The 14,806-nt window shown below is 38.9% G+C and overlaps 1 protein-coding gene across 2 annotated transcripts in view; it reads left to right on the plus strand.

Annotated features, from left to right (window-relative positions):
• The window catches only part of COL21A1 (collagen type XXI alpha 1 chain), a 91,673-nt gene that overhangs the window by 3,308 nt on the left and 73,559 nt on the right, over positions 1-14,806 (plus strand). The window contains exons 3-7 of one of the 2 annotated variants that reach the window (XM_086608315.1): positions 2,507-2,675; positions 2,809-3,025; positions 5,311-5,484; positions 11,148-11,225; positions 13,503-13,511. In XM_086608315.1, the coding sequence (XP_086464441.1) occupies positions 2,507-2,675; positions 2,809-3,025; positions 5,311-5,484; positions 11,148-11,225; positions 13,503-13,511 (647 nt within the window). The remainder of the gene's footprint in view (positions 1-2,506; positions 2,676-2,808; positions 3,026-5,310; positions 5,485-11,147; positions 11,226-13,502; positions 13,512-14,806) is intronic. The other variant, XM_086608316.1, reaches the window with a different exon arrangement.

Genomic DNA, 14,806 nt, shown 5'->3' on the forward strand with positions numbered 1-14,806 from the left:
ATCACTGCTATTTTGTATGTGTTTTATTACCAAGAATTGATGCAAGTCATATTTCAGTTTTACCATATTTCTGCACTTAGTAAGAATGAAAAATAGTTTTCATTTGCTCTCACTTTGAGTATGGACTTCATTGAAAAAATATGGTGATACTGATGTTGAGGATAATAGTGTTTATTTCTCGATACACTTATGAAAATCATAATAATTCCTTGTGGCTGATGTATTAAGGTGGTCAGTCCAAAAATTAAGTCAGCTAAGTGCAGCTAAATTCTTTAATAAAACTTCATGCAGGGAGAAGTTCCCCAAAATAAACACAATACTTGCAGTAAAGAAAGTTTAGAAGAAGTGACATTATATTTCATCAAGGTGGATTTTCTAATTTCAGAATTAAGTTAACTAGTATCCTTTAAAATTCAGCTGTGATATTTGACACGACTCTTACAGCAGCAATCTGCAAGTATTAACTACGTATACAAAAGTGTACTTACTGTTTTACTTTAAGTGATTCCTTGTGTTCACTCTCCGATGTCGCGCTCTTCCCTAGTGGTAGCATTGAGCTGCCTCTCTCAAAGAGTGATCAGAGCCAGTTGGCAGCTTCATTTCTAACCCTAATGTCTTTAGCAGGTGAACTGAAAGACTAGTAAACTGGAAATTTTATATCTGAGTGGTGGATTACTTTTTTACTGTTGTTAAGATTCACTTTGACTCTGGGAGAGGAAGTTCCATGAGGGCAAAGCAGCAATGATTTTGGCTGTGATCAACCAGTTGATATATAATTTTTAATATATTTTTAATTTAGGAGTCAGGTGACATTTTGCTGAGGGAAGAAAAGAAAACTAAGGGGAAAGTACATGGCTTCTTGTTGCTGCCCCAACTACCTGTGGTATGTCCCCTTAGGAGGGATTGACCTTTCCCACCATTCAGTAGTGCAACTGAATTCTCTTAGAGTTTGTATCTCCTGCCTGCCCCACCAGAATGGGGTAGCTTCTGGCTGCCCTTGGGTTGGTTGGAAAAAGAAGCCGTCCAGCGTTGCTCATATTATGAAGAGAAGCCAACCTAGACCTTTATGCTGATAATTCCCTGGCACTGAAACATGAATTTTCCAGTTCATGAGTGGTCCAGATGGAGATGAGAGAACTCTCCACTCCTCTGGAATGTATCCCTAACCTCTTCCCTTTCTATGAATTGATGCTTTTCTGAAGAAACAATAGGAAATGAATGATGAAAATGTATTCATTGTGAAGAGTTTAGCATAATTTTGATAAAACAACAAGTTGTTTGCTTTCTTTTCATTAAGTTATCACTCTAATACAATCCTGGCTTTAGCATTAAATTTCACTCTGCTATCTCACTTTTTTTTTTTTAAAAAACAACTTAGGTCCACTCCCTAGTATTGGTTTTGTGTAAAGAGGATTAAACAGAGATAGCATTCAGCTAACTTTATTTTCCACAGAAAATATATCACACAATATTTTGTCCAGTGAGAATAGCTTCAAGCAGATTTCAGTGTAACAGACAAAAAAATCAGAGTCCATTTTGAGCAAAAGAAGATGTCCTGGTTCAGGCTGAGATAGAGCTGATTCTCTTCTTAGTAGCTGGTAGAGTGCTATGTTTTTGAATTTAGTATGAGAACAATACTTATGCTACAGTGATGTTTTCAGTTGTCCTAAGCAGTCAAGGACTTTCAGCTTCCCATGCTCTACTAGGTGTCCCAGAAGATGGGAGGAAGCACAGCCAGGACAGACTGCCCAAACTGGCAAATGGGATATTCCATACCATATGATACCATACTCAGTATATAAACTGGGGGTGTTGGCTGGGGGCGGGCAGTCGCTGCTCAGGAATGGGCTGGACATTGGTCAGCGAGTGGTGAGCAATTGTATTGTGCATCACTTGTTTTATATATTCTTTTATTATCATTGTTATTACTATTTTTTTTTGTCCTATTAAACTATCTTTATCTTAACCTACAAGAGTTTTTTTTCAGATTCTTTTCACCATCCCATTGCAGAGTGGGGAGAGAGCAAGCGACTGTGTGGTGCTTAGTTTCAGCTGGTGTTAAACAATGACAGAAGATGGAAAAAATAGTTGCAGATAATTCTACCTTTGTCCATTTTCAATCTGATTTTATAGTTGGGAGGGATGCTGGATTAAGCCAATTGTTAGTACATCATGGAAATTAATGTCTATAATTTTGTAGCAGTTTGAAACCAGTTTTAGAAATTAAAAATTCTTATTAGTCAGATATTTTAATACCTTTTAACTACAATCAATGACAATTCAAAATAGTACGTGAACCTAATTGCGCTAAAATATGACATCTGAGTATTCTCGCTTCATGTCTCTGAGGATTCTGCACGTCATGTCTCTCATGTTATACTTAACTGGTGGTTTTCAATTCTCTTGTTTCTTGAAAGGCAGTTACAAAAAATTAGGTAGGTGGAGGGTTACTTTCTGAAAGTTTTAAGTCGTATTTTGAACTATACTTGCATTTATTACTTTGCAGAATCTGTTTGTCCAACAAGAATTCCAGTGGCAGCTCGAGATGAAAAAGGATTTGACATTCTTGTAGGATTAGGTGTGAAGAAGAAGGTTAAAAAGAGAATTCAAATACCAACCACTAATGCAAAAGCTTATGAAGTAACCTCACGTGTTGACCTGTCAGAATTGACAAGGTATTTAAATTTACAAAAAACCCTTCTAAATTTAGTAAGATTTTTTTGTTTGTTTACTTGAAGTGAGAGTTATTTTAAGATTTATATGAATGTTCAAGTACTGTCTTTTTTCCACTCCATCCCCCTTATTTAGGAATGTGTTTCCAGAAGGTCTGCCTCCGTCCTATGTGTTTGTTTCCACTCAAAGATTTAAAGTTAAGAAGACGTGGGATTTGTGGAGAATTCTAAGTCTGGATAAGAGACCACAGATAGCAGTCACTATTAATGGGGAAGAGAAAACATTATCATTCACTACAACAAGTTTAATAAATGGCACACAAGTTATTACTTTTGCTGCACCTCGTGTAAAGGTGAGGAGTAAGTTGTCATCATGCTGGAATACTCATTTAAGTACATGTTATTCCTTTGCCCTTTATGTTTTTTTAAAAATGCATAGTCTTATTTTTGGCTGCTTAGGCATTTTAAAAATAGATGGGGTACTTCACCCGTGTTTCCAGACTGTCCACATTGATAATCACTGTAAATGCTTTGTGGGTGCTTTCTACTCAGTAGTTTCCAGCAGGTAATTGTGAAGATCCCAGAGAATCTTTTTTTTTGTGTTTTCTCCATATCAAAGCCAGTGTTTTCTGGCTTTGATATGGAGACTAGAAAATGTGAATGAAGAGAGTCCTTTTTTAGAGAAAGTTTTTGTTAAGGGTCTAAGTTCCTTGAAAATACATAATGACAGAAGTTCCTTTCTTAATAGCAGCTTACAAAATGAGAGTTCAATCTGGATTTGTCTGGTTCTCTGTTGAATAAAAATTCCTTTCAGCTGCTTATTCTTCTCACTGAAGAAGGGATTCTCCTCTGTGCAAACCAATTTTATTGTCTCCTAGTATAACCTGAAGGTTCCCTTTCCATCTTTTTTCAGTAATTTCCAGTGAAGTATTCGATTCTGTAAGAAAGATTATCTCAGTTGCAGGTGAGACAGAGGGAAGGAGATTGAATGTCTCCACTCTTGCATTTGTAGCAGGAATACACAGCTTGGATATTTGCGTTCCTACCTCAGGGAGTATTAATAGAGTGAACAAAAAGGGATGCTTCAGCAGACAAAGAGTGGGAAAGATTTACTGCTGGAGCACTTCATGACCAAGAGGGTTCAAATTTTCTGGGAAGCGGTGGCCTGCGTTTGAGTCCCTGTTCCAAATCAGGCTGAAGGAATTTGAAATATAAATCTTTAGAGAAGGAAGGACTCTTATCCAAGAGAAGGTCTTAACTACTAAGCTTTTGTTAGGGAGAAATATTTTATTCTTCTGTTATTGGATGAAGAATTTTACTATTTTTTTCCAAATTTCCTCTGCCTTTTAATAATTATTGTAGGTCAAATATTTATTTTTTTAAAGACACAGTGTTAAACTAGATTTATTGGAAATTGTTAGAAAATTCAGTTTCAAGTCAGTCTGAAAAATTGTATTTATTTATTTTTGGCAGCTACAGTGAAAAATCAGTCTTTCCTTTTTTTTTTCTTTGTGTTTCTCCATGCTTGTATTGCTATTGTGGAGAGCAATAATTTTATACCCTTTTTAGAGCTGTATGTCTCTAAACACGCTATAAATGTAACTATGCTTTTAATACACCCTTTTATTTAATAAACCGTTATGATAATTTATCACTTTTACTCAGGAAAATGAAAATATTATATGTTCTGATCGTTGTTGTTTGTTTTGTGTTGTAATGAGAGCCATTGTAAATAAATAAAAATCCAGTCTACAGAAGAAAATGAAATAGAAACAGAGTTGCTATCAAAGGGTGTATACTGTTAAGCGAAGTAAAATTAATTTCTGTTTATGTCTACAAAAGTAGCAAGGATATATAACATACTGAAAGATGTATGTTTCAGTTCATGTATGCCAATTTAGTGTGGGATTAATCTCTATTATTAGATTTAGCTATATAAAAGGTAGAGCATCTAGGCTAGGCTGGGCTAAAGAGCTGGATTGTTTTTGAAATTAATGGATGGGCTCAAGAAGGCAGCATTTCTTCCCGTGTTGAGTTTCATTTCTAAGATAGGTGAGATAAATACTTCTAAGGTATCTGTCATTTTTGTTACTTACAGAACTATGCTATTTGTTTAAAACAAATCTTAAGCTTTAGAAACCTGAGGTTTTGTGGGATGATGAACGTAATATTTGGTTTATTCATTGCAATATTGTGATTCTTTCCACCAGTATCATGTTGTCTTTAAGATTTTTTTCATAAGAGATTAAATAGAAAGACTTTCAAGTACCAGTTTGTTTTCACCATGTTTTTAAATCTGAAATGTTTGAGACATTGTATTACTGCTGAAAAAAAGGCCTCTGGCTTCTTATTTTTAACAAATATAGGTTTGAGCATGTTCAAGATCACAGACCGAAAAATTCTGAGAGTTATAAAATAATTCTGAAACAGAGATTATTACCAAGAACTGTATTCTCAATTATAATATTACTTGGCAAATAATTTTGCCTATACAGTTTACAACTTTTTGGATGACAAATCCTGGAACATTGATCATCTCAACCATTAACACTTGTTTAAATGTTGAAATTAGGTTTTATTGTTATTTAAACTGAAGACATTTTGGTTTAAATGATTCTGTTTTCTTCACTTTTCTTAGACGTTGTTTGATGAAGGCTGGCATCAAATTCGTCTCTTAGTAACAGAAGACTTTGTAACTTTGTATATAGATGACCAAGAAATTGAAAGGAAGCCATTACATCCTGTTTTAGGTATTTACATCAGTGGCCTGACCCAAATAGGAAAGTATTCTGGAAAGGAGGAAACTGTACAGGTAAGCATATGCTAAACTCACAATAATTCAGAAATTTTACTATAGGTTAACATTACATTGATGCCTTCTGTTTACTCGAACTTACTCTTCTAATTACTAGGATGAAATTTAATATACAAGATTTTAATCGTTAAGTGAGAAAATTAAGCGTCAGGAGGATTCAGCACAACTGATATATCCCCATGCTGTGGGTCCTTAATTGGTCTCACTGACTTCAAGGACAAGTTTGCTGAAACACAAATTTGATGCAATGTTGTTGCCTGAATTTGGGAAACAGTGTCTCGAAGCAGGGAATTTCCTCTGTGCTTGACGCTTGCATATAATTTGCTTACGTAAGTGTATGGAGTCTGCTGGCACAAGAGGGAGAGAGCAAAATTTTGAGGAAGCTGCTTTCTTATCACTAACTGTCAAGAAAGAATAAAGCGTATCAACTCCGTTTCTGTCATACATACACAATGTGGTTTTCTTTCCTTGTGAGTCCTGCCTGTGTCAAACCAGGTTTTAAGTTATGCATGCATCTATTTCTAAAGAATGTATTTGTACTTGGGGCAAGACAATCACTTGCCAGGAAAAGGAAGGTCAGATGAACCTGGTGTAGGAGGGTGTCCCTGCCCATGGCAGGGGGGTTGGAACTACACGATCTTTGAGGTCCCTTCCAACCCTAACCATTCTATGATTCTATACTGCAAATATTTGGTATGCAAACTGGCACTGTTTGACTCTGCTGTGCTGGAAGAAAAACCCTGAAAATCCTGTACTAAGATTCTCTTCTGTTCTGAGGAAGGTTAAACTCCTTTTGGCTTCAGTTGTATGCAGACACCAAAAAAATGGTTAAAACTTCAGATTGTGAAGGTAAAGGCTGTATAGACTGGTAGCGAAGACTTGTGTGTTGACAGTGTTCCAGATGTTGGCTTCATTATATTTATAGCAATGTAGTAATGACATTACTAATTATATATTTATTAATTATTATTTATTATGACATTATTTTAGTTGTTTTGAAAGCTATAGGCTTTTTCTGTCCTCTCATGGTCCTTACTGCTCCTGATAAAAGATACTAATGTGTTTTGCATCATCTTCATTAACTCAGATGTCTTTACTCAGTTACTCCTGAATTTTGTGTATTTGTAGCCAGGCTTCAGTTCTATTATTATCATATTCTAAAACCGTACATGGAAACTTGGATGGCGCACTGTGCGTGTGACTCAGCATTGCTGGCGGTAACGTTGTCCGTATACTAAAGTACCCCTTTGCGAAAATGATGGAATGTTTGTCCGCAGATTTCTGATAGGACTCCAGGCACATATTGCAAGGAAAGTAGAGATTTCAGAATTGTAATCAATCGTCTCTTGTGTTTTTTCTGTCAGTGCAGGATTATCCCATTTTTATAGTTTTGTGCATTCTAGGATTATAGGGTTGTTTGCTTGTTGTTGTTGTGTCTTGTTTTTCTCGCAAGTCGCTGCAGAAATGGGAGTTTTATAGATTCCCAGTAATACAGTTTCTGAGTTAAAGAATCTTAGTAGCAAGACATGTTATCTAAAATAAAAAAAATGAAAACATTTTAGGAATGTCACATTGTATAAGATCCTCTTCCAATAGTGGACTAGAAGAAAAGTAGAAAATCTGCCTCAGGTTGCAATTTTATATTTCCAGATGATTTCTATAATCTAAAGAGGTATTTCCTTTCTCTACTTTCTCAGACTGTGACGCATCCTGCAAAGCATTAACAGTCAAAATTTGCCAGGATATTTCTATTTAAACTATGATTACACAGAAATAGTTTAATGAATCTGCATACCGCCTTTCAGTGAAAAGGTATTTTGAAATCCTTTAAAAAAGAAATCAGTTGGAGTTGGATACAAAGTATGATGCAAGAATCTTCTTCAGAGATTCTTTGGTGAATTTTCATTCTTTCTGTTCTCTGATTCAGCTGTTTTCTAGTGATGTTTTGCAATTTTTCTCAATTTAATTAGGGTCTTACTGGCTGAAGTGCTTTCCAGTGTAGCGGTGATAAACTTGTGTGTTGTGAATTGTAGACATTTTAATTTGAAAACATGTATTAGTAGGCATGGTATTAGCAGACTCTGTTTTCTGTGCTTTCTTCTCCTGCTAGTCCAACTTACGGCCTACGATTTCAGAGAAGTGTAACAGGGTTTTTTTTCTCTTTGCAGTCGTGGTACCTTATGCTAGAAAAACTGACTTAATCAGTTTCTTTTTCCTGCAGCACAGTGACAGTGCGAATGACACAAACTTTTGCCTACCTGGTGCCAGTGTTTTTATTGGCTGCTCTTTAAAGTTTTACGTTATACAGCTAAACTGTAAACCAAATTTTTTTCAAGCATCAGGGATGCCTTCTGATGCATCACCAAAATTTACTAATCCTACATCTTACAGGTCGGTGTAAAACATCTTCCCAGGACTGTTAAGTTAAAAAGGAAAAGACTGCTTTTGCTTGTGCTGTTGTAACTTGTTTCCCAATGGTATTAACAGGCAGTGTAATTCGTGTTGTGCGTGTTTGGATTTGTAGCCAAGGATTAGAGGCGATGATTTCTATTATTTTAGAAAACAAAATCTTGGATTGATTATTTTTCTTTAAATAATTCTGTTACAGAATGTTTAATTGGTTGCATGTATTAATCATAGAATCATAGAATCATAGAATCATAGAATCATAGAATGGTTAGGGCTGGAAGGGACCTTCAAAGGTCATCTAGTCCAACCCCCCTGCAAGGAACAGGGATATCTCCAACTAGATCAGGTTGCTCAGGGCCTCGTCCAACCTGGCCTTGAACGTCTCCAGGGATGGAGCATCCACCACCTCTCTGGGCAACCTGTTCCAGTGTTCTACAACTCTCATGGTAAAAAATTTTTTCCTAATATCCAATCTGAATCTACCTCCCTCTATTTTAAAACCATTACCCCTTGTCCTATCACAACTGGCCCTCCTGAACAGCCTCTCCCCATCTTTCCTGTAGGCCCCCTTGAGGTACTGGAAGACCGCTATAAGGTCACCCCGGAGCCTCCTCTTCTCCAGGCTGAACAGCCCCAACTCTTTCAGCCTGTCCTCATAGGAAAGGTGCTCCAGCCCTCTTATCATCTTCGTGGCCCTCCTCTGGACCCTCTCCAGCTGGTCCATGTCCTTCTTGTGTTGGGGGCTCCAGAACTGGACGCAGTACTCCAGGTGAGGTCTCACGAGGGCAGAGTAGAGGGGAAGAATCACCTCCCTCGACCTGCTGGCCACGCTCCTCTTGATGCAGCCCAGGACGCGGTTGGCCTTCTGGGCCGCAAGAGCACATTGCCGGCTCATATTGAGCTTCTCGTCCACCAGTACTCCCAAGTCCTTCTCCTCAGGGCTGCTCTCGATCCATTCTCCGCCCAGTCTGTATTTGTGCCTGGGATTGCCATGACCCAGATGTAGGACCTTGCATTTGGCCTGGGTGAACTTCATGAGGTTGACACGGGCCCACGTCTCCAGCCTGTCGAGGTCCCTCTGGATGGCATCCCTCCCTTCCAGCGTGTCGACAGCACCACACAGCTTGGTGTCATCGGCAAACTTGCTGAGGGTGCACTCCATGCCACTGTCCACGTCACCAACAAGATGTTGAAGAGGGCCGGGCCCAACATGGACCCCTGAGGGACACCACTCGTGACCGGTCTCCACTTGGACATCGAGCCGTTGACCACTACTCTCTGAGTGCAGCCATTGAGCCAATTCCTTATCCACCGAGTGGTCCATCCATCAAACCCATGCCTCTCTAGTTTAGAGAGAAGAATTTCGTGCGGGACAGTGTCAAAAGCTTTGCACAAGTCCAGGTAGATGATATCCATTGGTCGACCCTTGTCCACCGATGCTGTCACCCCATCATAAAAGGCCACCAAGTTGGTCAGGCACGATCTGCCTTTGGTGAAGCCATGTTGGCTGTCACCCACCACCTCCTTGGTCTCCATGTGCCTTAGCATGGTTCCCAGGAGAATCTGCTCCATGACCTTGCCAGGCACAGAGGTGAGGCTGACCGGCCTGTAGTTGCCCGGGTCCTCCTTGTTCCCCTTTTTAAAAATGGGGGTTATGTTCCCTCTCTTCCAGTCATTGGGGACCTCGCCAGACCGCCACGACTTCTCAAATACAATAGCCAGTGGCTTGGCAACTTCATCCGCCAGTTCCTTCAGGACCCGCGGATGGATCTCATCAGGTCCCATGGACTTGTGCACCTTCAAGTTCCTCAGATGTTCCCGAACCTGCTCTTCAAGTACAGTGGGCGGTGGTTCATCCTCACAGTCCCTGCTAGTTCTTTCCACAGCTTGGGCAGTAAGACCAGAGGCTTTAGCAGTGAAAACTGAGGCGAAAAAGTCATTGAGTACCTCAGCCTTCTCTATGTCCCGGGTAACCAGAGCACCAGTATTCTTCCGGAGGGGGCCTACGTTCTCCTTGGACTTCCTTTTGTCCCCTACATACCTATAGAAGCTTTTCTTATTGCTTTTTATATCCCTTGCCGAATTTAATTCCTTCAGGGCTTTAGCCTTCCTCACTTGATCCCTGGTCACTCGTACAGCTTCTCTGTATTCCTCCCAGGCTATCTGTCTCCGCTTCCACCCTCTATAGGCTAACCTCTTCATTTTCAGTTGGTCCAGGAGCTCCTTGCTCATCCACGCGGGCTTCCTGGTCTTTTGGCCCGACTTGTTCTTCATCGGGATGCACCTCTGCTGAGCTTGGAGGAGGTGCTCCTTGAATGTGGACCAACTTTCCTGGGCCCCTCGTCCCTCCAGGGCCGCCTCCCACGGCACTTTGCCCATCATGTCCTTGAAGAGGCCGAAGTCCGCCTTCCTGAAGTCTAGGGCACAGAGCTTGCTGTATAGTTTCCTTGCTGCCCCATGGATCTTGGAACTCCACCGTGTCGTGGTCACTGCAGCCAAGGCTATCCTTAAGTGTCACATTGCCCACCAGTCCCTCTCTGTTGGTGAGCACAAGGTCGAGCATGGCACCCCTCCTTGTCGGCTCCTCTATCACCTGCAGGAGGAAGTTGTCATCCACGCATTCCAGGAACCTCCTAGACTGCCTGTGCCCTGCCGTATTGTCTCTCCAACAGATGTCAGGGTGGTTGAAGTCCCCCATGAGGACCAGGGCTTGTGACTGCGAGGCTGCTTCTATCTGGCTATAAAGCGCCTCATCTGCTCTGTCCTCCTGGCCAGGTGGCCTGTAACAGACCCCTACTGTAACATCGCCTATCCGTCCCCGTCCTCTAATCTTGACCCATAAGCTCTCTGTCAGCTCCTCCTCCAACCCCAGGCGAAGCTCCACGCACTCCAGCCGGTTGCTGACGTAGAGAGCAACACCCCCTCCTCGTCTCCCCTTCCTGTCCTTTCTAAAAAGCTTATTCCCCTCCATGTTGACACTCCAGTCATAGGAGTCGTCCCACCACGTCTCCATGATGCCAATAAGGTCGTAATCGTTGTGAATATCCTGACTAAAAATGTTTCTACATCTTTAATTGATTTTTATCCATAGTGGACACACAGAGCTTCCAGTTTCTCTTACATTTTAGGACTTTCATTCAATTTTTTAAACGTGTGGATGATAAAATTTAAGAAGAGTATAGTTTAAACTAACTTAATGACAGATTATTAACACTTTCTCTAAAAAAAGTATTTTATGTTTTGAATTATAGTTTGATATACAGAAACTGCGAATCTACTGTGACCCAGAGCAAAATAATCGAGAAACAGTCTGTGAGATCCCGGGATTTGTGAGTATGATTGATGAACTTTTGAGGACTACTTGGCATGTTTTACAATCACTGTTTAAAGCTGACTCAATGAATACTACATTGATTCTGCTGGTGCAAACAAATGCTTGTTACTTGTGCAATATCAAGAACTTGTCTGTTTTCAGCCTTATTTTTGCAGGAACATACTTTAAAAGTTTTTTTAGTTTAGATATTTGATGGTGGAAATTTTACAGAAGTATAGGAGAATCTCAGACTGTCTTACAGCAGTATAAAATACTCTAGATTTTACTTTTTAACTTACCTGATATATTTCTTGCTACTTGTCAGGTAATTTAATCTCTGAAATTTTTCTACATAAGCGACAAACCTATATTTTTAAATCACCTTTTCCTATCAGAAGTATCTATGTGGATGCCTGTGTTAAATATCCCAGTAACTGAAATGTTGCCAAGATTTCATGAAGTATGTTATGGATAAGACAAAAATAAAATCCTATTCAGGATTTTATGATTCATGTACACAATTAGGAATCTTATGGGGATCCTTTGACCCTCTTTTTTGCCTGACTACTTACAATTAATTATGCAATGAAATGTAAAACATATGCAAACAGATTCGGAATCCATTCGTGACACACTGTTAGAGCCAGATTTTCAAAAGCATTCAGCTCTCATCTCAAAATACAAGCAAGAGATTGTTTTATATATACAGTTTCTTTCAAAATGTCCTCCTTTGTTTGGTGTCTAGAACAAACTAAGCTAAAGATAACCAGACACCAGCGTCTTACTATGTAAACCCATATTCTTCATGTTGTGATTTGGTTTAGTATTAGGACCATTTTGCCAGTTTGACAATAGAACCTGTGAATCTTCAGCATTCAGCTATTTTATTTTTCGTCAGACTTGCACAGACCTCCAGCTAGTCTGTTTTTCTTCTATTTATTTGGGGCCAGTGTGTCTGTTGCAATCAGCACCCTTGTTCAGGCTTTTTCAAAACTCACAGCTTTCATTTAGGCAATGGGTAGGTGGCTGGATTATTAGCTGTTCTGAAATCTGACTGTGTGTTTTTCAAGAACTAAAGGGTTCAAGAAGACTTTTGTGAAGTTAGCTTTAAATCCTGAAGTAAATTTAATATTTGGCTCTTTAACTACACCACATAGCTTTTTGCTCTTTATAAAATAGAAGTAGGATACGGAAAGTAAACAAATGAAAAAAGTTTTTGCATAGAGAAAGCAAACACTAGAAAGTCACTCATATCTTATGTTCTCTGCGATTTGGCAAGAAGTCTAAGCAAAAAAAGATTACTTTTGGCAAGTTTAGTTTCACTTGCTGTTGTTGTAAATTAAATTTGGACTTTACCCATGAAATTCTGGACTCCTTCAGAAAATACAAATGTTGGATGATCTCCAAGGAGGAGTATGTGGTTTGTGGTTGTATTCTGTCAGGGTGTGGTTGTGTCAGAGCTCCTGAACTAAGCAGGGGTTGTATGTACTAATTACAGCCTTAATTAATCCCCTTTCCCTGAGATACCTAGCTGCATAGTAAATTTAAGCTCCCTGTATGATCTGTGGAGAAAGATAACTAGAGGCTGCCTAAGATGAAAAACGAATGCAGAGGAAGCTGTCTCTCTCCACAGACTATGTATGAAGTCTATAATGACTGTGTGCATTAGGAAACTGTACGTGGTGCAGCTAATGGTGACTACTAAACTGTTAGGACAGACAATTTCATGATGGGTATGCTGAAATATTTGGGGACGGATTGTTCTGTGGTGTTGCAAATATTGGAAAACTCAATTCAGTGGATAGAAGAGTCTAATGCAGTCACACAGGAAAGCAAGAAAAAGCTATCCTTTCCTCTGTACTGCCGTGTTTTCCCAGATGCTGGATTCAGGAAGACATCAGACATTTTAGAAATATTTTGGTACCTTCTCTGACATGAATGAGAAAGCAGAGAATTTTTTTATGTTACTTGTGGCAAAAGGTTTGCCTCAAATCTAAACATTTAGTGTGTAAATATTTACATGGTTCAGTATTAATTCAAGTTTTGTCATTACTTTTTAAAAATTACTACTGGTAGCTCCTGTTGAAAGATCCTTAAATAAAATGGACTAAAAATTCATATGCATTGATAGTAGCTGCACATAATTCTGAGAAAGCCTAAAATTTTGAATTATAATTCCTTGACAGTTAACAGCCCTAAATTTGTGATTGGTTTTGGTAGTGTTTACAAATGAATGGATTTTGCTTATTACAAATATTGCCGTACTCTTAAACTATGTTTCTTCTTGTTTCAGAATGGAGAGGTAGGCTCAATCCTAAACTGCTCAAACTCAGTTTAAGGTAGTATTTGACTTTATGTACACTTCTTACTATTCTAGGGAATATACACGTTGTTTTGAAAAGTGGACAGAGGTTTGCTAAGCTTAAAAGTGCTGGATTTCCATTAATTGTACTCTAGTCAATAGGCAAATTAAAAGTCGATTTTCTGAAGAAACTCACATTGTTTAGAAAAAATGGCCTGATTTTTTTCTTTGTTTGAATTCAATTGCTCTTATTTCCCGGGCTGGATGCTGTTGCTAAGTGAATGGGGATATGCAGAGTCAGATAGCTGTTACCTGCATCATGCTAATGGGAGCTCTCTGAATGGGAGCTCGTTTGAAGGCTTGATATGTTAACTTCCCTAACCATCACCATAACTCCACTTGGTACCATTGCAAAGGACACGTGGATTTGTGTTTTGATCAATCACTTGACATTGAGAAAAAATTCCATTCAGAGAATGTTGCAAAATTCTGCATTATTTTAGAAAATATGAGTAAAATGTTATAAAAAGTGTTTCAGGTAATAAATACAAAATCTACTTTTTTGTGTCTTGGATTCTTAAATTTTAGCCTTTCCGTAGCTTTATGAACTTGCTGGGTGAAAAAGAATTCAATGAATATAAATTCAGCATATAGGTTTAGTACAGATGCACCTAAATTTTGGGTGCCTGACCTTGGCCAAATGGATTTGATTTAGTAGCTCTCCTCTTGCCTGCCTTGGTAAAACACTGAGGTTTCATGTGGTTTCAATGGTGAGAAGTAAATACCTTAAAGAAAAAAAACAAACCTCTAGAGGATGATGTGGTCTGCCAAGGTTTAGTGTTTATTGCTGTTTGTATAGGGAGTAGAGTTTGGAGAAGGTCACCTAATGGTCTTTGGAGGATAGGAACCCTGAGAGTCAGGACCGGTGGCTGGTAGGAGTTGGTGGTATGCTCCACCTTTCCTTAAGTAGCTTCATAGTTGGGACACATGCCCAGAAGGTAGGAGACTTGGTCTTTATGTTCTTTTCAGGCTTGCTACACATGATAGCATGCCCATTGGTTGTGGTCATTATGCTATACGTAATATTAATTAGATTCTTTTTAGAAACTTTCAATTAAATAGTTATATTTGATAATTGATCAGACTTCAAATGATCAATATCAAGTAGTTTAGGAGAAGAGTTTTGCATGTTGCCAGGTTTAAAATTATCAAACTAAATAAAAAAATGTTTGTGGAAAAGCAAATAGAGTTGCAGATATCAGCCCAGTATCGGTACTTAATTTTTTATTTATTTT

This window comes from Tauraco erythrolophus, chromosome 2 (genome assembly GCF_009769465.1).
Source record: "Tauraco erythrolophus isolate bTauEry1 chromosome 2, bTauEry1.pri, whole genome shotgun sequence".
NCBI classification, from domain to species: Eukaryota; Metazoa; Chordata; class Aves; order Musophagiformes; family Musophagidae; genus Tauraco; species Tauraco erythrolophus.